Source organism: Thalassophryne amazonica, chromosome 4 (genome assembly GCF_902500255.1).
Source record: "Thalassophryne amazonica chromosome 4, fThaAma1.1, whole genome shotgun sequence".
Classification (NCBI taxonomy): Eukaryota; Metazoa; Chordata; class Actinopteri; order Batrachoidiformes; family Batrachoididae; genus Thalassophryne; species Thalassophryne amazonica.
The window spans coordinates 33,325,039-33,350,737 of NC_047106.1; the positions used below are offsets into that span (position 1 = coordinate 33,325,039).

General features: G+C 37.2%; 1 protein-coding gene and 1 long non-coding RNA gene across 2 annotated transcripts in view; one reads left to right on the forward strand and one right to left on the reverse strand.

Moving 5' to 3' along the window:
- Nucleotides 1–723: 723 nt before the first annotated feature.
- trarg1a (trafficking regulator of GLUT4 (SLC2A4) 1a) overlaps nucleotides 724–25,699 on the reverse strand; it is a 64,292-nt gene continuing 39,316 nt past the window's right edge. The window contains exons 2-3 of the mRNA XM_034169370.1: nucleotides 3,525–3,651; nucleotides 724–1,089 (exon numbers count right to left, since the gene is read on the reverse strand). Coding sequence (XP_034025261.1) covers nucleotides 1,073–1,089; nucleotides 3,525–3,651 — 144 coding nt within the window. The 3' untranslated portion in view covers nucleotides 724–1,072. The remainder of the gene's footprint in view (nucleotides 1,090–3,524; nucleotides 3,652–25,699) is intronic.
- LOC117509627 lies at nucleotides 2,016–12,405 on the forward strand. Its single transcript, XR_004560453.1, has 3 exons — nucleotides 2,016–2,300; nucleotides 3,939–3,940; nucleotides 12,393–12,405. It is a non-coding gene; the product is annotated as an uncharacterized LOC117509627 (long non-coding RNA).

The following is a 25,699-nucleotide window of genomic DNA, read 5'->3' on the forward strand; positions in this document are numbered from 1 at the left end:
GTACCCAAGTACAGAGTTAATGCAAAATTAATTTGTTCCTTGCTTTACAAAAATTAATTGTATAAGCCTGTTTGGCTAATTGCATGCATATATATATATATATATATATATATTCCACCATATAAATACATTTTATATCAACACAGAGTGGAAAATCACATTCAGTGAAACAGTTTCATTTAACAGTCAATTGTTACAGTGCAAGAAGGTTAACTGAAATGCTGCGTGTAGAAAGGCAGTAAAAAGGTAAAGCATGTAGTAAGAATATACGGCTTTGGGTTTGGTGGTGAAAGATTAAGAGGAACTGAGGAAAAAGAAAGAATTTAAGTGTTTTTCGTATATATGTCAGATCCAGACAAAATAATGAGGAGACATGAAAGGAGGCATTAAAAAAAAGTATCGAGTGGTGTACATGATTTAGTTGTGTGCAACCTGGATTTCCTTTCTAACAAAAGATGAACAGGAACTTAAAAAAGGCCATTACTGATCTACATTCACGCATGCACTTAAAAAAAAAAAAAAAAAAAAAAAATCCAGCACCACAGGGCATACAAACATTTTAGAAAATGTACATCTCTGTATATATCCATATATGTCAAATATATTTTAGTTGTATATGATTTGAATGCAATAGATTATGGAGCTGTCCAAAGTTCAAACCCAGAACAATCCCATACAGAAAAATTCTACTTTTCATTCTGTCATCACACGCACTCCCTTGACTTTTAACAAGTCCATTATTGATGAAAATAAACAGTCCTTCTGATCAAACACAAATCAGCAATTTCTTTTAATCTGAACAATTTTGACATCAGGCGTTTCGCTCTTTGCCAAGCAAATGTTACTGGATTTTAATGCATGCAACAGTGGATTTTTTTTTTCTTTACAATATCTTAAATCGTATGCTAACTGCAGTTTTTGCTTTTATTCTTAAATTTTTTTAATTATTATTAATTTATGTCTGAGGATGATGAAGTCTTGACATGGCATAATAGGATTTTTCTTCAGAGCTCTAATTTTCTTTTTGCATTTGTGGTTTGCTTTCACAGGTCTCCTCTTCCAGTTCTTCAGGTCAGTGAGTTCTTTTCACTAAGAAAAAAAAAAGACAATGAAACAGGTTAAACTTGTTACATGCATTCCTGCCGTATCCTGACGAGTTCAGTTTTGAAATAACTATTAATTAATCAGAAGAAATATAATTGGGAAGTATTAGTAAGTTTGACACATAAACATTAAAAACCACATTTAAAGACACGATGGTGCCTAAATCTTTTGTGCAGTAATACATGGATATGTAAAAGGTGTATAAATAATAGGCATGCATAACCTATTATTTCTACACCTTTTATACACCTCAAGAACCTGCTTAACCAGGTTATTGAAGTTTTTTTTCTCCCAAATTATGGATGCATGTTGAGTGATTAGTCTGAGCCACAAAAAGAACAATTCAAAGAAATAACTAAAGCTCAATATTGTCTCAACATTCATGTCTGTTGTAAGGGTCTGTGAACATCTGAAAGACTGGCCCGTATCTGCTACATTGCAAAAAGCAGCGCACAGAGCATCGCTAATGTCACTGGTTGTTTCCTTTCCATACTGTTTTCATTGTTATGCCTCTAAATTATGACAGCAGCTGCATGCATGTGGGTGAGTGGGTGTTGCTGATGCATCCCTTGAACATCAAGATGAATCAATCAATCAACAACTTTATTAATCCCACAAGGGGCAATTTCATTTGAGTAGTCTGTTAAAAAAAAAACACACTAACATAATAACATATAACAAGAAAACTAATTAAAGCAAATAAAATCAAGTTGGATGATGTGATCTTGAACAAACATAAACAGTCACAGAGCCAAAACTAAGTGTCTCTGAAACCCTGTACTCCCTATAACTTTTCATAGATGTGAGACAAGTTGACCAAATTTGCATGTGTTTTCCACAAAATAGGCAAAACATAACTAAAATAAACTTCAACTTGCCATTCCTGCTTCACTTCCGGGTCAACCCCTGAGTTGGGACATTCCCTTTCCGGTTGATATAGATTGTAAATTTGTTTTGGGACCTGTTAATTTGTTTCAGCGTTTGTAAAAGTGTTTCACATCTTGTTAATTTGTTTTCTAAAATGTAATTTTGTTTTGGAACTTAAATGTAAATTTCTTTTGGAACTTGTAAATGTGTTATGGTAATGTAATTTTGTATTATGATATGTAAAATTGTTTTTTTAAAATGTAAATTTGTCTCAAGCTTTGTAAAAGTGTTTCAGAATTTGTAATGTTGGTTTGCACCTCCAGGCCACCGTACTTGATGGTCTGAGCCACGTTCAATGATGAGTGACCTTGACCAAATATTGAAGGCCACAGGGCCAAAACTAGTATCTGTGTGTGATGAAGACTGTACTCTCAATAACTTTCCTGGGATTTCAGACAAGTTCATCAAACTTGCAGCAAACATGCTTCGCTTCAAGGTCTAGGCCAACTACAACAGGGGACACTAGGCCTTCAGGCCAATATTGCATTTTGTTTTTGTTTTGTTTTAAAAGCGCAATGCTCAGAGGTGCCGTAGATAAGCGAGTTGCCTGCATATATCGTTGCCAGGTGCCTGAGGTGAAGTTTTGGTTCAATGACTGATTTTAATTTGCTTTCATTGTGTATGTTACTGCAAACAGAACTCAAGCATGCCAAAAGCATCTGCACCACTTATTCTGCATCCACCATCAAGATAAGGACCATTTGTTTGATGAGACCCCATTTACTTAAAACCTGGTAAAAAATATTGCATTTGTAATCAATATTTTTATTCCATTAACTGAGAAAACAAATTTTCAAATAATACTTCATAACAGTCATTACTGGGGAAACCCTCATTGCTGAGGCTTTGAGCAGCAGCAGCAGGATTGCTATTGTTCCTGCCCAGTCGGCTCTGCACACTCACTGCAGTGGTAAATCAATCTACACACGCGGCTTATAAATCTGCTGAGTTTGGATGCAGAACAGGTATTTGGTGGTGGAGTCATATATCAGCCTGCAATCACAATGCAGTAGGATATATATTTTTTAATATAAAATGTGTTGTGTCCATTCACATATCAGATAGTTTTTCCCCTTTTCCACATATTTACAGGGCGGCACATGGGGTTAGTGTAAATAAGGGTCAAATAAAGTGCCACGAACAAATTTGGCGTCTACTTTTAAACAATGAAAAACGTATGAAAACTTATGTGCATGCAATAGATGGGCGAGCTTTCCCCTGGAAGTACACATTTTAAATACAGATGGTTTCTCCTATTACCAGGCCTAGCAGTGTGCATTGGGCTGTGCAGTCATGAAGTTGCTGAACTGAGTTATAGATGATGCCCTACCAACAGATTACTCCTGCATTTGTAAAACACACCTTTCGCAAGCACAGAGCAGGCAATTTTGGTTCACTTCGTTAAGGACACCTGGCTAGTACCACACTGGACCCATTTTGCCTTCAGGACTGCATTGCTTGATGGTAGAGGTGTAACTTTGCAGTACTTGTACCTGAAACTGAGATGAAGACAATGAGGACGATCACTCCCAGTACGATGGAGACAATACCGAGCAGACGGGCCAGTCGCCCCAGCCTCCTGGCCCCATCCACATCCCCTGACTGGAGACTGTTTCTAGACTAGAGAGGGGACACAACACAGAAAAGCAAAGTAAAGGCTATTACAGTATTTGCACAACTAAAGGTTCACTCTGAGATCGCCACCAAAGTTAATAATTAACTCTATGACCCACAATTCTAATCCAAGGTGTTTTGTAGCATAACTGTGTGAAGGTCACCCCCACTGTGAAAAGATTTTGTTAAGCTATATCTAAACTTTTATCAAGTGCTTCATGAAATCCTACGTATTGTCATTGTAAATATGCCTGAAGTTTCAAGTGGTCAAGAAACAGCTCTGAATGAGAAAGATGTAATTTGTTTTTGAGAACAAATGAATTTAATAAATCATTCTCTCAAACTGAAAGACCACACTTTTGAATAAAGAGGAAATATAACATTCATACTATTTGGCACAATACTTGTTTGGACTCTGTGAGACAATGATAACTGCAATGGCAATCCAGCTATGCGACGATAAAGCTGTTATGCTTTACAAAAGAGTATTCAAATGTTTAATTACAATACATACGAGGTCTATTAGAAAAGTATCCGACCTTATTTTTTTCAAAAACCATATGGATTTGAATCACGTGTGATTGTGTCAGACAAGCTTGAACCCTCGTGCACATGCGTGAGTTTTTCCACGCCTGTCGGTTGCGTCATTCGCCTGTGAGCAGGCTTTGAGTGAGGAGTGGTCCACCCCCTCGGCGGATTTTCATTGTCAGGAAATGGCGGAATGATCTGGGCTTTTTTTTTTTCCATCAGAATTTTTTCAGAAACTGTTAGAGACTGGCAGCTGGAAACCGTTCGAAAAATTTATCTGGCTTTCAGTGAAAATTTTACGGGCTTCACAGAGAATAAGGACTGTTACTACAGCTTTAAGGACGGCTTTAAGGATGCTTGGCGCCATGCGGCACCGCCGTGACAGGGTCTGTCTGCCGAAAAAGTGTTGATGTCCACGTCTTTTCACAATTCCTGTGCTAGTCAGACGACGTCCTGGATAAAACACAGTGTCCAGTTTGGAAATGAATGGCACATTCCACTGTTACAGGAGTTTTTGTCATGGAAAGAGGAGCAGAGGCTTCGCGCGTCACGGCGGTGCTGCATGGCGCACAGCAACGCCGTGATGAAGCCTCACGGGACATGTTCTGGCATGTCCAGGCACATCCACAATTTCTCGGATAATCACTCGATGGAAAAACCACCGACAGCTGTCTGAACGCCATCTCAAAGCCGTCCTGTGAGACCAAAACGGAGGTGGTTTTGTCTCGCTCCATCAGCAAATCGGTCGTGAAGCGTGAAGCCTCCGCTCGGCTTTCCATGACAAAATCTCTTGTTAAAAGTGAAATCTGCCGGAAAATGGTTGATGTCCAGCTCTTGTGATAACCAGAGAAATGGCACACGATGGTCCCGGCTCCACAGAGCCATCTGTTTAGAAATGATCCGGTGTTTTGTGGCTCTCGATGGTGGCACAGAGCGAGGCGCGCCAAGCGTCCTTAAAGCTGTAGTAACTGTCCTTATTCTCTGTGAAGTCCGTAAAATTTTCACTGAAAGCCAGATAAATTTTTCGAATGGTTTCCAGCTGCCAGTCTCTAACAGCTTCTGAAAAAATTCTGATGGAAAAAAAGCCCAAATCATTCCGCTGTTTCCTGACAATGAAAATCTGCCGAGGGCGTGGACCACTCCTCACTCAAAGCCTGCTCACAGGCGAATGACGCAACCGACAGACGTGGAAAAACTCATGCATGCGCACGAGGGTTCAAGCTTGTCTGACGCAATCACACGTGATTCAAATCCCTATGGCTTTTGAAAAAAAATAAGGTCGGATACTTTTCTAATAGACCTCGTATTTACCTCATGTATGAGTGTCTGTTCAGTCGTCACAAGAAGCAGTTTACACTTGAGCTCTTTGTCTTATATGTACATACACACAAAACTAAAAAAAAACATATTGAAAGAAACACAATAAGACAAGTATTCAAATAAAATATACTAGATTAATATAAAATAAAAATACTGTGTAACAAGATTTGTCAAAGGCAGCATGTTGCAAGTTTAATGTTGCTATTAGCAGTGGTGAAAATAATTTTATTTTTAGAAATCTTTCCATATGGTACTTATGAAGTTTTCACACCAAAAAAAAGGCATAAAAAATTATGAACAATAAAAGGAAGGAATAAAAGTTCAAATGAAAACCAGTGTTTAAAAATACAAAATGCTAACTTAATTAGAATTACAGAAAATTCTCAATGATGACCATTGTCTTAATGGTAATGATGTTAACATTTAGTTGGGCTGCAACTAATCATTATTTAAGTAATCAATTACTTAGAATTTTTTTTTTCAATTGATCAGTTAATGTTGTGATCTTTCTCAATTAATCTATTGATTATTTTCTGATTAGCTGATTAATTCTTTGGTTAATGAGTCAGTAAATCAAAACCATAAATTCTTCTAAAAACTTTCAACCTTGTATTATTTTGTCATAAAATGTATTTTACACTTAAAAAAAAAAATAAATAAATCGAAGACAAAGGATATAAAATGCCAGAGATTAAAAAGGAATCTATGAAACTGAGAAAACCCAGCACAGAGCCCTAATTCTTCCTGAGATACAAAACGTCACATCAAATAATAATAATTAAAAAAATTATATTTTTCAGGGCAGCAACTAATGGTTATTTTCAGAATTAATCTATTGTTTATTTCATGGATTCATTAGTTGCTGTTCCCTGATCAGACATTCAATCAAACATTTTTGGGGCAGCATCAGAAATTTTACAGGTGTTGTGTCAGACCGTCAGGGTGAAGAAGGAGCTGAGCCGGAAGTTGATTTACGCTCCTATCCTCACCTGTGGTCATGACTTTGGGTAATGACTGAAAGAATAAGATTGTGGATACAAGCAGCAGAAATGATATTCCTCCATTAGATATCTGGGCTTACACTCCTGGACAGGGTGAGACGTTTGACTATCCAGGAGGGACTTTGAGTAGAGCTGCTTCTTCTTCCCATCAAAAGTAGCCAGGTGGGCATCTGGTGAGGATGTTCCCTGGTTGTCTCCATGAGGTCTTCCAGGCACGTCCAACTGGGAGGAGGCCTTGGGGAAGACCCAGGACACGTTTGAGAGATTATATTTCTCAGCTGGCTTGGAAATGCCTTGGAGTCTCCCGGGAAGAGGCACAGGACTTGGCTGAGGATAGGGAAGTGTGGTGTGAGCTGTTTGCTCTGCTGCCACCACGACCTGTACCCGGATAAGCAGCTGAAAATGAATGGCTGAATCCATTAGTTCTTTGGTCCATTACTTGACAGAAAATGATGAAATATATCAATGTTTCCCAAAGATGATGCCATCAAAAAAGGGAGCAAAGAAACCAGAAAATATTCACATTTAAGAATCTAAAATTATATAACTTAGTTGATTAATTGAATAATTAATCATTGCAGTTCAACTAAAGGTAGTGAAATGTCTTTAAAAATCATTAACAACCTTCCCTCCAATCATCACCATCATCATCAAATCTCGTCAGACAAAAAGGGAAAAAATTTTAAGGGGTACCAGATAACTGAACTACAACCACAAATCATAAATAAATAAATACACAGTGGGGAAAATAAGTATTTGACCCCCTGTTAGTTTTGCAGGTTTTCCCACCTACAAAGAATGGAGAGATCTGTAATTTTTACACTTCAACTGTGAAAGACAGAATCTAAAAAAACAAAAATCCAGAAAATCACATTGTATGATTGTTAAATAATTAGCATTTTATTGCATGAAATAAATATTTGATCTCTCTCTCTCTCTCTCTCTCCCCTCTCTCTCTCTCTCTCTATATATATAATTTTTATTGCAGACAGTATGAAGCAAAGATTTTTTTTGTTTTGTGAGGTCAAACAAATTTCATTAGTTAATATACATACGGGTGATTCTTAGACTACGGGCACTTATTATGTCCTTTGATCATATTGTATGAAAAACAGAAAAAAGGGGAAATGTCACGCTTTTATAGTTATCTTTACAATGAAAGTGTGTTAAGAAATTTGTTCTAGTAGTCTATGATGACTTTTTCACCTTTTTCAGTATCATTATATGCAAATATTGCCGTTTTGTGCTTGTCCCACATCCAGACTTTTGATCTTTAATGATAAAAATGAATGGTAAAGAAATGTTTTTTCTAATGTTTTAAAATATCTCTGAATAAAATATCAGTAAAATAATCACAACATAATTGGGGTATTCAATGTCATACAACTGTTGTGATTTTTTTAAACAAAATGTAGTTGTCCCACACTATTGCTGTAATTTCCACCACAACACTGTAATGTCCCTTTAAACAGTTTGTATGAAAGATTGTTTGGGTAGTTTCTATGGAGATAAACAGTGACATCAGAGCACATGTATATAGCACCAAATTACAACAAACAGTTGCCCCAAGGCGCTTTATACTGTAAGGCAATGGTGTGGTGGAAATTACATTTACAAGGCCAATAGTGCCCGTAGTTAAAGAATCACCCATTCATTCCTGTATTTAACACCTGCAACACATTCCAAAAAATAGTTGGGTTGAGGAAAATGTATTCTAAATATCACAATTACATCATTACTTTTACATTCTGATTACTTTAGACAAGTCAGGGGATGGATACATGAACATTTCCAAGTCACGGACTTCATTTAAATCATCCATGAAGAAGTACAAACACTACAATACTGTGTGGTAAATATGTGTAAAGTCTGCAGTTCTCAAAAACTGATTGGCCATGCTGGAAGGACATGTGTGGAAAGCCACACGAGAAACCTGAGCCTGGATTTGATCTGTTTTCCTGCTTTCTCTATTTCACTTCAGCATAAAGCTCTGAATAGGGACGCGACAGGAAAATGTTGCAGTGTTCCCATTTTATCTGCTCACATCCCCAAAAGGAGACCACAGGACACTTAACATTTTTTTAATTGAAAACCAATTTGTTGGGAATGTAAAGTTGATATGCAAGTTAAAAATGCATGTTTACATTGTCAGGACACTAAAAATCAATAAACACACCGTGTAATGGAATTACTACTTCAAAACAACACGTCAGCAATATGATAAATATCTGGGATTTTATAACCAGACTGTGTAAAAATGTTTTAGGGACTACAAAATAAATGAGTCCATCACCTTAAAAATTTAACATGATGCTAACTAAGATAATTACCTCCGCCAAGGACGTTATATTTTCGGTCGCATTTGTTTGTTTGTCTATCTGGTTTGTCAGCAGGATAACTCAAAAAGTTTTGAACGGATTTGATCAAATTTTCTGGAGTGGTTGGAAATGACAAGAGGAACAAGTGATTAAATTTTAGTGGTGATCTGGATCACGATCCGGATCCAGGAATTTTTTAAAGGATTCTTCACCATTGCGGGATAGGGGGAATTTTGACATTCTAGTTTCTAACTCCACAAAAACAAGGCAGAAAGGCTTGAAAAAAAATTAGGGTGTAACACAGTCAAATGTTCTATCAAACAACAAAGTTTGGTGATACTCGGATCCGGATTCCAGATCTGGTGATCCAGAATATGCAAAAATATAGGGAAAATAGAAAATGTGTCAGTGTGAGGTGACAAATGAAGCTAGAGATGCACAACTAAAACCAAATTGTAGCTGAATCTGTACTGATTCAGTAAGGTGTCATCAGATTTGATGTAGCTTCAAATGTTATGGAGCTAGATCCAAGAACTGGGAACCGCCATTAGCGCAAAACTGTTTTTATACAATAACTTTTGAACTAATAAAGACATAAAAGTGATTCCAAGTTCTAGTGGTATGTTTTCATGGTCAAGGATGTCAAATATACAGGAAAGAAAAGTGTATGTATCATAGTTTTGGTTGTAACACTGAATTATTGAATAGATCACTGTGCCAAGGAGGGAATCTCTTTAGGGTCAGTGATCCTATGGCCTTGGCGGAGGTTTGCACTCTTTGAGTGCTTCTAGTTTTTGTTTTTTATTTGCCAGGTTAAAAGGGAACATGAGGTCAAACTCATAAATGTCCTGTGAACTTTGATGCACCAGAACCAAAACTATCCCACAGCTTAACTGAACTGAGCTTTAAGAGATGAAACATTAAACCTTTTTGTCTTTTATAGGCTGGTCGCCGTGGTGGGTGAGCACTGCACCGCCATGTGGCAGAGCAAGGTTTTGTTTGTTTTACGGCAGGGCTGATGGGCTTGTTTCCACTGCAGAAGGTTCCCAGTTCAAGGCCACCCCTGCCCATTCTCCATGTGATGTTGAGTTGTTTCAGTAAGGACATCCGATGTAAAACTGGTGCCAAATCAACAGGCAGATGCACCTCAGATCTACTGTGGGGAGACCCGAGGGAAACAAGGGGGGACTGAAGGGACCTACTTTTTGGTGCCTGATGCGTTGCATGAAGTACATGTCTACAACTCCTGCTGGACAGGTCACCGTTCAGACTCAGGTTACTTCACCAGGCAGTCCAGGACCTGTTTTTACAGCTGGTTGGACTGAGACAATGCAGATTAAGTGTCTTGTCCAAGGACACAGACAGGCAGAGTAAGCAGGAATCAAACCCACATCTACATATTGGCAGGTCATCTCCTTATCCACTGAAGCACCTGCTGTACAATAACAGAACCACACTTCAACAGAACCAAACATTGACATCTGATTCCAACAGTATGGACTGTGACCATAATATACACAATGTACCATCTAGTGTCCAATGCAAAGAAACGCATTTCATTACGGAGATCACAGCAGCTAGGAGATGTTGTTCATCATCATCCAGTTGTGTGGAATATGTGCGCGGAACACTACAGTGACAGAAACAAGAGACAATAAATTGAATGAATGAATTTATTTGGCACACAATTCAACCATAATAAAAAAACTCATAAGAAAACAACTCTACAATGAACCCATGTGAATGACAATTAACAATTCACCTCTTACTGCTGCAGACAATTCTCTTTACTTCTCCAACTACACTTTGAACGTCCACAATCAAGCAGCTTCTCTCTACAAGTAATAAATGCTATATATGTATTACAATGCAAAAACTGATATCTAAGAAAGTAAAAAAGACTTGCTTAAAGAAAATTTGACTTAATTTTTGTCTAAAAAGAAAAATAATCTTGTCAAGCATTTTTTTACATAAGAAAAAATGTCTTATCTTGGGAAAATGTATCTCATTTTTTCTTAATAAGTTTGTCCAGCTCACATCAAGCTGTACTGAACCAGTAATAAGGAAAGGCAATGGATTTCAAATCATCCAAGCAAAGGAACAGGATTGTTTTCCTTATTTTAAGACAGAGGCTAATCATAATAAGAATTCTGTCTAGTTTTAAGGCACATTTTGATCATCCAGTGCCTAGACATTTTGCTAGTTTTGCAAATTCTAGCCAAGTAAATTTTTCCGACCCCATTGACAGATTTGCTTGTTTAATACAACACAATTTGACTCGATTTCATATTATTTGGCTTACTTGAGAGGGACAGTTTATACAGAGTAGTAGCTAGGTGGCCTCTGTGTACGTGTGTGTAATTTCGATCATGGAAAAACTGGGGAGAGCTGGCATTTGTTGTTTGGTACGCTTATGGGTGATTCTTTAACTATGGGCACTATTGGCCTTGTAAATGTAATTTCCACCACTCCATTGCCTTACAATATAAAGCGCCTTGGGGCAACTGTTTGTTGTGATTTGGCGCTATATACATGTGCTCTGATGTCACTGTTTATCTCCATAGAAACTACCCAAACAATCTTTCATACAAACTGTTTAAAGGGACATTACAGTGTTGTGGTGGAAATTACGGCAATAGTGTGGGACACCTAGATTTTGTTTAAAAAAATCACAACAGTTGTATGACATTGAATACCCCAATTATGTTTTGATTATTTCACTTATATTTTATTCAGAGATATTTTAAAACATTAGAAAAAACGTTTTTTTACCATTCATTTTTATCATTGAAGATCAAAAGTCTGGATGTGGGACAAGCACAAAACGGCAATATTTGCATATAATGATGCTGAAAAAAGGTGAAAAAGTCATCATAGACTACTAGAACAAATTTCTTAAAACACTTTCATTGTAAAGATAACTATAAAACTGTGAAATTTCCCCTTTTTTCTGTTTTTCATACAATATGATCAAAGGACATACGTGCCCGTAGTCTAAGAATTACCCTTATGTATTTTGGGTCAAGGAGCAGAGCAGAGTTGTAGTCTTACACACCTCTCTGCAGCTTCTCTCCCCCTGCCATCCCCTCATTACCCCATCCCCGTAGAGACGGTGCCTGCTCCCAGACTACCAATAACCAGCAAAAATCTATTTAAGCATAAAAATTCAAAAAGAAAAAATAATATAGCACCTTCAACTGCACCACAGACTAAAACAGTTAAATGTGGTCTATTAAACATTAGGTCTCTCTCTTCTAAGTCCCTGTTGGTAAATGATATAATAATTGATCAACATATTGATTTATTCTGCCTAACAGAAACCTGGTTACAGCAGGATGAATATGTTAGTTTAAATGAGTCAACACCCCCGAGTCACACTAACTGTCAGAATGCTCGTAGCACGGGCCGGGGCGGAGGATTAGCAGCAATCTTCCATTCCAGCTTATTAATTAATCAAAAACCCAGACAGAGCTTTAATTCATTTGAAAGCTTGTCTCTTAGTCTTGTCCATCCAAATTGGAAGTCCCAAAAACCAGTTTTATTTGTTATTATCTATCGTCCACCTGGTCGTTACTGTGAGTTTCTCTGTGAATTTTCAGACCTTTTGTCTGACTTAGTGCTTAGCTCAGATAAGATAATTATAGTGGGCGATTTTAACATCCACACAGATGCTGAGAATGACAGCCTCAACACTGCATTTAATCTATTATTAGACTCTATTGGCTTTGCTCCAAAAGTAAATGAGTCCACCCACCACTTTAATCATATCTTAGATCTTGTTCTGACTTATGGTATGGAAATAGAAGACTTAACAGTATTCCCTGAAAACTCCCTTCTGTCTGATCATTTCTTAATAACATTTACATTTACTCTGATGGACTACCCAGCAGTGGGGAATAAGTTTCATTACACTAGAAGTCTTTCAGAAAGCGCTGTAACTAGGTTTAAGGATATGATTCCTTCTTTATGTTCTCTAATGCCATATACCAACACAGTGCAGAGTAGCTACCTAAACTCTGTAAGGGAGATAGAGTATCTCGTCAATAGTTTTACATCCTCATTGAAGACAACTTTGGATGCTGTAGCTCCTCTGAAAAAGAGAGCTTTAAATCAGAAGTGTCTGACTCCGTGGTATAACTCACAAACTCGTAGCTTAAAGCAGATAACCCGTAAGTTGGAGCGGAAATGGCGTCTCACTAATTTAGAAGATCTTCACTTAGCCTGGAAAAAGAGTCTGTTGCTCTATAAAAAAGCCCTCCGTAAAGCTAGGACATCTTTCTACTCATCACTAATTGAAGAAAATAAGAACAACCCCAGGTTTCTTTTCAGCACTGTAGCCAGGCTGACAAAGAGTCAGAGCTCTATTGAGCTGAGTATTCCATTAACTTTAACTAGTAATGACTTCATGACTTTCTTTGCTAACAAAATTTTAACTATTAGAGAAAAAATTACTCATAACCATCCCAAAGACGTATCGTTATCTTTGGCTGCTTTCAGTGATGCCGGTATTTGGTTAGACTCTTTCTCTCCGATTGTTCTGTCTGAGTTATTTTCATTAGTTACTTCATCCAAACCATCAACATGTTTATTAGACCCCATTCCTACCAGGCTGCTCAAGGAAGCCCTACCATTATTTAATGCTTCGATCTTAAATATGATCAATCTATCTTTGTTAGTTGGCTATGTACCACAGGCTTTTAAGGTGGCAGTAATTAAACCATTACTTAAAAAGCCATCACTTGACCCAGCTATCTTAGCTAATTATAGGCCAATCTCCAACCTTCCTTTTCTCTCAAAAATTCTTGAAAGGGTAGTTGTAAAACAGCTAACTGATCATCTGCAGAGGAATGGTCTATTTGAAGAGTTTCAGTCAGGTTTTAGAATTCATCATAGTACAGAAACAGCATTAGTGAAGGTTACAAATGATCTTATGGCCTCGGACAGTGGACTCATCTCTGTGCTTGTTCTGTTAGACCTCAGTGCTGCTTTTGATACTGTTGACCATAAAATTTTATTACAGAGATTAGAGCATGCCATAGGTATTAAAGGCACTGCGCTGCGGTGGTTTGAATCATATTTGTCTAATAGATTACAATTTGTTCATGTAAATGGGGAATCTTCTTCACAGACTAAAGTTAATTATGGAGTTCCACAAGGTTCTGTGCTAGGACCAATTTTATTCACTTTATACATGCTTCCCTTAGGCAGTATTATTAGACGGTATTGCTTAAATTTTCATTGTTACGCAGATGATACCCAGCTTTATCTATCCATGAAGCCAGAGGACACACACCAATTAGCTAAACTGCAGGATTGTCTTACAGACATAAAGACATGGATGACCTCTAATTTCCTGCTTTTAAACTCAGATAAAACTGAAGTTATTGTACTTGGCCCCACAAATCTTAGAAACATGGTGTCTAACCAGATCCTTACTCTGGATGGCATTACCCTGACCTCTAGTAATACTGTGAGAAATCTTGGAGTCATTTTTGATCAGGATATGTCATTCAAAGCGCATATTAAACAAATATGTAGGACTGCTTTTTTGCATTTACGCAATATCTCTCAAATCCGAAAGGTCTTGTCTCAGAGTGATGCTGAAAAACTAATTCATGCATTTATTTCCTCTAGGCTGGACTATTGTAATTCATTATTATCAGGTTGTCCTAAAAGTTCCCTAAAAAGCCTTCAGTTAATTCAAAATGCTGCAGCTAGAGTACTGACGGGGACTAGAAGGAGAGAGCATATCTCACCCATATTGGCCTCTCTTCATTGGCTTCCTGTTAATTCTAGAACAGAATTTAAAATTCTTCTTCTTACTTATAAGGTTTTGAATAATCAGGTCCCATCTTATCTTAGGGACCTCGTAGTACCATATCACCCCAATAGAGCGCTTCGCTCTCAGACTGCAGGCTTACTTGTAGTTCCTAGGGTTTGTAAGAGTAGAATGGGAGGCAGAGCCTTCAGCTTTCAGGCTCCTCTCCTGTGGAACCAGCTCCCAATTCGGATCAGGGAGACAGACACCCTCTCTACTTTTAAGATTAGGCTTAAAACTTTCCTTTTTGCTAAAGCTTATAGTTAGGGCTGGATCAGGTGACCCTGAACCATCCCTTAGTTATGCTGCTATAGACGTAGACTGCTGGGGGGTTCCCATGATGCACTGTTTCTTTCTCTTTTTGCTCTGTATGCACCACTCTGCATTTAATCATTAGTGATCGATCTCTGCTCCCCTCCACAGCATGTCTTTTTCCTGGTTCTCTCCCTCAGCCCCAACCAGTCCCAGCAGAAGACTGCCCCTCCCTGAGCCTGGTTCTGCTGGAGGTTTCTTCCTGTTAAAAGGGAGTTTTTCCTTCCCACTGTAGCCAAGTGCTTGCTCACAGGGGGTCGTTTTGACCGTTGGGGTTTTACATAATTATTGTATGGCCTTGCCTTACAATATAAAGCGCCTTGGGGCAACTGTTTGTTGTGATTTGGCGCTATATAAAAAAATTGATTGATTGATTGATTGATTCACCCTGATGTCAGGCTGCTGCCATGCAAGGTGGTCATGAAGGTTGGATAGGATTACTTTGAAAGAATACATGTGGATTACATGTATGTATGTACATACATTTGGATTACTTGTAATCTGATTACTTTTGGATTACATTTCAAAGTAATCCTACCCAACCCTGGCGCTCACTACACACACGGGAGCAACTAGGGGATTAAAGACCTTGTCCAAGGGCCCTTAGTGATTTTCCAATCAGGCTGGGATTTAAACCGAGGATCCTCTGGTCTCAAGCCGAAGGCTTTAACCACTAGAACATCACCTCCATATTCTTACTATGATGCACAATAAGGTAAAGACCAAAGTGATGGAAACAAAGAAAAAACAACCAAAACACGGTGCTCATAGAGCACAAACCTCCGCCAACATTAGTTTCTAATTACACAAAATTTTTACCTTGGAAAAAAAATTTCAAGGTCAAAGTCCTGTTAGAAGTGACTTGTGATAAAGCTAAATTAAAATGTCAAGAGGATGTATTTAGTTCATGCACTTGAATAAAGTTTTTTTTGTGGTGTTGTCAGGTTTTGTTTTGTTTTGTTTTTTTCACCTTTTTCAGTTTCTGAATTCTTTTTTAGATCATTTTCACAAAACGTTGGTTATCTCTGCTATTCACAATTTCTCATTGCTTTTTGTCACTTGGTTCTGACTGATAACTGGAAGACAAACAGGCATAAAATTGGAGCCTCCATCCAATTTTGGTCAGTGGTGGGCACAGATAACCAAAAAAACTTCGATAACAGATAATCAGATAACTGAAAAGTTATCTTTGATAAAGATAAACCGATAAACCACCCAAAAATGTATCGGAAGTTACAGATAACCGATAACCGATAAATTCCAGTGTTGTCTCTGGTACATTTGCAACTACAACCCCTGGCAAAAATTATGGAATCACCGGTCTCGGAGGATGTTCATTCAGTTGTTTAATTTTGTAGAAAAAAAGCAGATCACAGACATGACACAAAACTAAAGTCATTTTAAATGGCAACTTTCTGGCTTTAAGAAACACTATAAGAAATCAAGAAAAAATATTATGGCAGTCAGTAACGGTTACTTTTTTAGACCAAGCAGAGGAAAAAAATATGGAATCACTCAATTCTGAGGAAAAAATTATGGAATCACCCTGTAAATTTTCATCCTCAAAACTAACACCTGCATCAAATCACATCTGCTCGTTGACATTGACCCTACGTGTCTTCTTGCAAGGAATGTTTTCGCAGTTTTTGCTCTATGGCAAGATGCATTATCATCTTGAAAAATGATTTCATCATCCCCAAACATCCTTTCAATTGTCCAAAATATCAACGTAAACGTGCATTTATTGATGATGTAATGACAGCCATCTCCCCAGTGCCTTTACCTGACATGCAGCCCCATATCATCAATGACTGTGGAAATTTACATGTTCTCTTCAGGCAGTCATCTTTATAAATCTCATTGGAATGGCACCAAACAAAAGTTCCAGCATCATCACCTTGCCCAATGCAGATTCGAGATTCATCACTGAATATGACTTTCATCCAGTCATCCACAGTCCACGACTGCTTTTCCTTAGCCCATTGTAACCTTGTTTTTTTCTGTTTAGGTGTTAATGATGGCTTTTGTTTAGCTTTTCTGTATGTAAATCCCATTTCCATTAGGCGGTTTCTTACAGTTCGGTCACAGACGTTGACTCCAGTTTCCTCCCATTCGTTCCTCATTTGTTTTGTTGTGCATTTTTCGATTTTTGAGACATATTGCTTTAAGTTTTCTGTCTTGACGCTTTGATGTCTTCCTTGGTCTACCAGTATGTTTGCCTTTAACAACCTTCTCATGTTGTTTGTATTTGGTCCAGAGTTTAGACACAGCTGACTGTGAACAACCAACATCTTTTGCAGCATTGCATGATGATTTACTCTCTTTTAAGAGTTTGATAATCCTGTCCTTTGTTTCAATTGACATATCTCGTGTTGGAGCCATGATTCATGTCAGTCCAATTGGTGCAACAGCTCTTCAAGGTGTGTTCACTCCTTTTTAGATGCAGACTAACGAGCAGATCTGATATGATGCAGGTGTTAGTTTTGGGGATGAAAATTTACAGGGTGATTCCATAATTTTTTCCTCAGAATTGAGTGATTCCATATTTTTTTCCTCTGCTTGGTCTAAAAAAGTAACCATTACTGACTGCCACAATCTTTTTTCTTGATTTCTTAGTGTTTTTTAAAGCCAGAAAGTTGCCATTTGAAATGACTTTAGTTTTGTGTCATGTCTGTGATCTGCTTTTTTTTCTACAAAATTAAACTGAATGAACATCCTCCGAGGCCGGTGATTCCATAATTTTTGCCAGGGGTTGTACTAACAAGCTGAATTTGAGTTTTAACACCACAATCGCTTTTGGAAGCGATATAAAACAAAATCTACAATCTACAAAATCTGTAATCTGGATCAGATCCAGATCAAACTTTGTCAGGTGATAGTGAGTGCCAGTGTGTACCTCACTTTCAAATATGAGAGTGACTGGGGCACGTTTGATTAAAATATAATGTAAAACATACATTAAATGGGGTTTCAATGTTAAATTTAAATGGCTACAAATTCTGTAATCTGGATCAGATCCGGATCAAACTTTGTCAGGTGATAGTGAGTGCCAGTGTGTACCTCACTTTCAAATATGAGAGTGACTGGGGCACATTTGATTAAAACATAATGTAAAACATACATTAAATGGGGTTTCAATGTTAAATTTAAATGGCTACAAATTCTGTAATCTGGATCAGATCCAGATCAAACTTTGTCAGGTGATAGTGAGTGCTAGTGTGTACCTCACTTTCAAATATGAGAGTGACTGGGGCATGTTTGATTAAGATACAATGTAAAATATACCTTAAATGGGGTTTCAATTTTAAATTTAAATGGCTACAAAATCTGTAATCTGGATTAGATCTGGATCAAACTTTGTCAGGTGATAGTGAATGCCAGTGTGTACCTCACTTTCAAATATGAGAGTGACTGGGGCACGTTTGATTAAGATATAATGTAAAATGTACATTAAATGGGGTTTCAATGTTAAATTTAAATGGCTACAAAATCTGTAATCTGGATCAGATCCAGATCAAACTTTGTCAGGTGATAGTGAGTGCCAGTGTGTACCTCACTTTGAAATATGAGAGTGATTGGGGCACGTTTGATTAAAATATAATGTAAAATATACATTAAATGGGGTTTCAATGTTAAATGTAAATGGCTACAAAATCTGTAATCTGGATCAAATCCGGATCAACCTTTGTGAGGTGATAGGGAGTGCCAGTGTGTACCTCACTTTCTAATATGAGAGTGATTGGGGCACGTTTGATTAAGATATAATGTAAAATATACATTAAATGGGGTTTCAATGTTAAATTTAAATGGCTACAAAATCTGTAATCTGGATCAGATCCAGATCAAACTTTGTCAGGTGATAGTGAGTGCCAGTGTGTACCTCACTTTCAAATATGAGGGTGATTGGGGCAGGTTTGATTAAGATATAATGTAAAATATACTGGGGTTTCAATGTTAAATTTAAATGGCTACAAAATCTGTAATCTGGATCAGATCCAGATCAAACCTTGTCAGGTGATAGTGAGTGCCAGTGTGTACCTCACTTTGAAATATGAGAGTGATTGGGGCACGTTTGATTAAAATATAATGTAAAATATACATTAAATGGGGTTTCAATGTTAAATGTAAATGGCTACAAAATCTGTAATCTGGATCAAATCCGGATCAACCTTTGTGAGGTGATAGGGAGTGCCAGTGTGTACCTCACTTTCTAATATGAGAGTGATTGGGGCACGTTTGATTAAGATATAATGTAAAATATACATTAAATGGGGTTTCAATGTTAAATTTAAATGGCTACAAAATCTGTAATCTGGATCAGATCCAGATCAAACTTTGTCAGGTGATAGTGAGTGCCAGTGTGTACCTCACTTTCAAATATGAGAGTGACTGGGGCACGTTTGATTAAGATATAATGTAAAATGTACATTAAATGGGGTTTCAATGTTAAATTTAAATGGCTACAAAATCTGTAATCTGTATCAGATCCAGATCAAACTTTGTCAGGTGATAGTGAGTGCCAGTGTGTACCTCATTTTCAAATATGAGGGTGACTGGGGCACATTTGATTAAGATATAATGTAAAATATACACATAAATGGGGTTTTAATGTTAAATTTAAATGGCTACAAAATCTGTAATCTGGATCAGATCCAGATCAAACTTTGTCAGGTGATAATGAGTGCCAGTGTGTACCTCACTTTCAAATATGAGAGTGATTGGGGCACGTTTGATTAAGATATAATGTAAAATGTACATTAAATGGGGTTTCAATGTTAAATTTAAATGGCTACAAAATCTGTAATCTGGATCAGATCTGGATCAAACATTGTCAGTTGATAGTGAATGCCAGTGTGTACCTCACTTTCAAATATGAGAGGGACTGGGGCACGTTTGATTAAGATATAATGTAAAATGTACATTAAATGGCTACAAAATCTGTAATCTGGATCAGATCCAGATCAAACTTTGTCAGGTGATAGTGAGTGCCAGTGTTTACCTCACTTTCAAATATGAGAGTGATTGGGGCATGTTTGATTAAGATATAATGTAAAATGTACATTAAATGTGGTTTCAATGTTAAATTTAAATGGCTACAAAATCTGTAATCTGGATCAGATCTGGATCAAACATTGTCAGTTGATAGTGAATGCCAGTGTGTCCCTCACTTTCAAATATGAGAGTGACTGGGGCACGTTTGATTAAGATATAATGTAAAATGTACATTAAATGGTGTTTCAATGTTAAATTTAAATGGCTACAAAATCTGTAATCTGGATCACATCCAGATCAAACTTTGTCAGGTGATAGTGAGTGCCAGTGTTTACCTCACTTTCAAATATGAGAGTGATTGGGGCACCTTTGATTAAGATATAATGTAAAATATACATTAAATGGGGTTTCAATGTTAAATTTAAATTGCTACAAATTCTGTAATCTGGATAAGATCCGGATCAAACTTTGTCAGTTGATAGTGAGTGCCAGTGTGTACCTCACTTTCAAATATAAGAGTGATTGGGGCACGTTTGATTAAGATATAATGTAAAATGTACATTAAATCAATCAATCAATCAATCAACATTTATTTATAAAGAGCTTTACAGCACCGACTGGTGTCCAAAGTGCTTAACATTAAAAACACAAATTTCCAAAAATAAAACATATAAAATAAAATAAAAAAAAAACCATAAAAAAGAACAAAAATAACAGAACATGTCACCTCCCCACTAAGTGTTAAAAGCCAGTTTAAATAAATAAGTCTTTAACTTAGATTTAAAAAGTGCTAGGTCAGGAATAGTACGTAACTCAAGAGGTAGCTCATTCCACAGTCTCGGGCCAGCTACCGCGAAAGCAAGATCACCCCAGCGTTTATATCTTGACCTTGGAACATCTAAGTAAAGCTGGCCAGACGCCCTTAATGTCCTACTGTAGGTGCGCAAAGTTAAAATTTCAGACAAGTAGGGAGGTGCAAGGCCATAAATAGCTTTAAAAACAAACATTAAAATTTTAAAATCAATTCTAAAACGAACTGGAAGCCAGTGGAGTGAGTACAGGACGGGCGTAATATGCTCACGTCTAAAAGTGTTTGTCAAAAGACGAGCAGCAGCATTCTGCACCAATTGGAGACGTGCAAGAGACGACTGATTAATGCCTGAATAAAGTGCATTACAATAATCAAGTCTGGAGCTGATGAAAGCATGAATGGCCGTCTCATAATCACATGTACTGAGAAAGTGCTTTATTTTAGCCAAAAGGCGAAGTTGGAAAAAACTAGCTTTGACAACAGAATTTATCTGTTGATCGAACCTCAAACAGCTGTCAAATATCACTCCCAAATTCTTGACAGCTGGTTTTACATAGTTAGCCAAAGCACCAAAATTTGGTGTTACCACATTTGGTATGCCAGAGCGCTCAAACACCATGATCTCAGTTTTACCATCATTCAGGTAAAGGAAGTTTTGGGACAGTCACTGCTTTACATCACGAATACAATTAAATAATGATGACAAAGCATCACTCCCATTAGTCCTCACAGGCAGATAGATTTGCAGATCATCTGCATAACAATGAAAGGACAGGTTGTGCTGGGTTATAATTGACCCCAATGGCAGAATGTACAAAGAAAATAGAATCGGCCCAAGGACAGATCCCTGCGGCACTCCACAGCACAGAGGAGCAGTTGATGAGGAAAGGTCCCCAATCATGACAGAAAAGCTCCTTTCAGCCAAATATGATCTAAACCACTTAAGTGCAGTACCATGAATGCCAATAAAATGTTCCAACCGGGAAACAAGTACTGCGTATCAAAGGCTGCTGTGAGGTCCAACAGAACCAGCACAGCAGGATTCCCTGCATCCACCGACAAAGTGATGTCATTATGAACTTTTAAAAGTGCTGACTCAGTGCTGTGTCGTGATCTAAACCCAGATTGGAATTTTTCAAGGATGAGATTGTCTTCTAAAAATGACTATAACTGTAAAAAGACAACCTTTTCTAAAACCTTAGATAGAAATGAAATGGTGTTTCAATGTTAAATTTAAATGGCTACAAAATCTGTAATCTGGATCAGATTCAGATCAAACTTTGTCAGGTGATGGTGAGTGCCAGTGTTTACCTCACTTTCAAATATGAGAGTGATTGGGGCATGTTTGATTAAGATATAATGTAAAATATACATTGAATGGGGTTTCAATGTTAAATTCAAATGGCTACAAATTCTGTAATCTGGATCAGATCCGGATCAAACTTTGTCAGGTGATAGTGAGTGCCAGTGTGTACCTCACTTTCAAATATGAGAGTGATTGGGGCACGTTTGATTAAGATATAATGTAAAATATACATTAAATGGGGTTTCAATGTTAAATTTAAATGGCTACAAAATCTGTAATCTGGATCAGATCCAGATCAAACTTTGTCAGGTGATAGTGAGTGCCAGTGTGTACCTCACTTTCAAATATGAGAGTGATTGGGGCACGTTTGATTAAGATATAATGTAAAATGTACATTAAATGGGGTTTCAATGTTAAATTTAAATGCTACAAAATCTGTAATCTGGATCAGATCTGGATCAAACATTGTCAGGTGATAGTGAGTGCCAATGTGTACCTCACTTTCAAATATGTGAGTGACTGAGGCATGTTTGTTTAAGATATAATGTAAAATGTACATTAAATAGTGTTTCAATGTTAAATTTAAATGGCTACGCAATCTGTAATCCGTAATCTGTATCAGATCCAGATCAAACTTTGTCAGGTGATAGTGAGTGCCAGTGTGTACCTCACTTTCAAATATGAGAATGACTGGGGCACGTTTGATTAAGATATAATGTAAAATATACACATAAATGGGGTTTTAATGTTACATTTAAATGGCTACAAAATCTGTAATCTGGATCAGATCCACATCAAACTTTGTCAGGTGATAGTGAGTGCCAGTGTGTACCTCACACTTTGTCAGTCAATAAAGATTAACATCCTACATAACACGCTGAAATATGAAAGAAATTCTTTTTTTTTTTGACAGAGTTATGAATTCTTGAAAATCCATTCAGTGTTAAAGGATCGTGATTTTTCCTGACTCTGACCTATGATCTTGAAAATTGAATCAGTTCTTGCCTATCAGGATATGAATCCTCTGTAAAAAAAAAAAAAAAAATTCATAACAATATATGAAAAATTGTGGGTTACAGGCTGTTCACAGATAGACAAAGAAACAGGGGTGAAAATCACCTCTACCCAACTTTGTTGGTGGAGGCAATAAATAAAAATAAATTTACACGTCAAAGATGCACAGTAAGCCCCCTTTGGCTACTCCCTTGTTTGCACTCAGGGTCGCCACAGTAGATCCAATGTGGATCAGCATGCTGATTTGGCACAAGTTTTACACTGCACGCCCTTCATGGCACAACTCCACAATACATGGAGATATGTGGCAGGGGTGGGGTTTGAACCGGGAACCTTCCACACTGAAACCAAGCACACAAACCACTTGGCCACCACCCCTGCCTACATCAAGGATGCATATATCTGATAAATATATTAAGGGTCAAAGCCTTAAAATACCCCAAAGAATGAAAACATCAGGCTTCATATTCTACAAAACATAACACAAGGAGTCAAGATTTTTCTGTTGCTGTTATTTCTTTTGTCAATTCTTCATAACTAGAAAATGATTTACATATTAATTATTTTAAAAAGATCTCACAGCTTTTGGTTTGATGGATCATATAAAAACACTATAAATGCAAGTTGGCAAAAAACAAAAAACAAAACTTAAAAACAAAACAAAATGAGGTACTGATTATCTCAATATTTAAAGTTTATATACTCAATAGGTTATTATAAATAACTCAAAAGTTAAACTAAAATGAATGTCGTTAATTTGACCTTAAACTAATTATGCATAATGATGTGATGTCCTAAATTTGAATTCAGCATTAATGTTGCACGACGGCACCAGGAAGCAGTCTGGTGTTGAAGCAGAGAGCTTCTGGTTTGTGGATATACCAGTTGACATATTCTTGTGCCAAAATATATTTGAACTATCTTGTTTTCTTTTCAAGTTGAAACTGCCCCTCAAGCTTGGGTCTCATTTGATGTTATTTTCTCTCTTTTGTGGTAAAGAGCCTGATGTATACACATTTACAGGAAGAGAGTACTGCTTTGGGGCAATGCTGAAGACGTGAAGGCATATTGAGAAACTAAAAAATTGGTGGATCGATTTCGATTACACGTCATCCAAAATGTCCATGAAAAGTCACAAAACCCCAAAATGCTGGAGTTCCACCTCCATTCAGTCCAAGTGTCAGTTATCAAGAGCCAATAATTGTGTGTTGAATCTGCAATTTTGCCTCAAGTTGTTGTTTGAATATCGTTTTTGTATTTGAAATTTTAAAGGTATATTTACACAAATATTGTAAATTGAAACAAAAATAGAAGCTAATTTATTTTTTAATTTAGCTGCAATCAAGACATGTAACACTAACTTCAGATATTTAAGTTCTAATAACTTGCTGTTGGTTTCTGACAACTGATTGTGTTTAGATAGATAGATAGATAGATAGATAGATAGATAGATAGATAGATAGATACGTTATTCAATCAATCAATCAATTTTTTTATATAGCGCCAAATCACAACAAACAGTTGCCCCAAGGCGCTTTATATTGTAAGGCAAGGCCATACAATAATTATGTAAAACCCCAACGGTCAAAACGACCCCCTGTGAGCAAGCACTTGGCTACAGTGGGAAGGAAAAACTCCCTTTTAACAGGAAGAAACCTCCAGCAGAACCAGGCTCAGGGAGGGGCAGTCTTCTGCTGGGACTGGTTGGGGCTGAGGGAGAGAACCAGGAAAAAGACATGCTGTGGAGGGGAGCAGAGATCGATCACTAATGATTAAATGCAGAGTGGTGCATACAGAGCAAAAAGAGAAAGAAACAGTGCATCATGGGAACCCCCCAGCAGTCTACGTCTATAGCAGCATAACTAAGGGATGGTTCAGGGTCACCTGATCCAGCCCTAACTATAAGCTTTAGCAAAAAGGAAAGTTTTAAGCCTAATCTTAAAAGTAGAGAGGGTGTATTGATCCCAGAAGGAAATTCAAGGCATCCAGCAGCTTACACATTAGACAAGACACACACATTGCACCAGACACACAAAATAGGGTTAAGTAAATAAAAGAAAAATGGACTAATCAATAAAAGCTACTAACTAAAAATAAAATAAATTTGTGTGCAAGTGCAGCATCCAGTCTCAGTGAATATGACGGAGGAGTAAATGTAGTAGTGCAGTAGTGAGAAGGTAGCACGAATAACAGCGAATAACAATAATTAAATAATAATAATAACAACAGGTTCCTACAATATATTAATAAAAATATCAGCAGCAATTCTTAAAGGAGTTAACTGCTGTGGTAAAAGTCAAAGATCCATAATATGTAGACTGATGTTTCAATACAATAAAGTGTTTTTGTGAGTTGGAGTTTCTCATTTTAATCCTGACATTTACCCACCAGCCCCAAGTGCACTCTGGGATATCTCTAAAGAAGACTCTGGAGACAAAAAGGCTCATGGGAGTGAAGAAACCACCTGAGTGTTTGCTGTGTTTCACCCGTGTTTGTTTCTTTGTGAACAGTCTAGAACCCACAATTTTCCATATATGGGTGATTGTTAGACTATGGCCACTTATGTCCTTTGATCATATTGTATGAAAAACAGAAAAAAGGGGAAATTTCACACTTTTATAGTTATCTTTACAA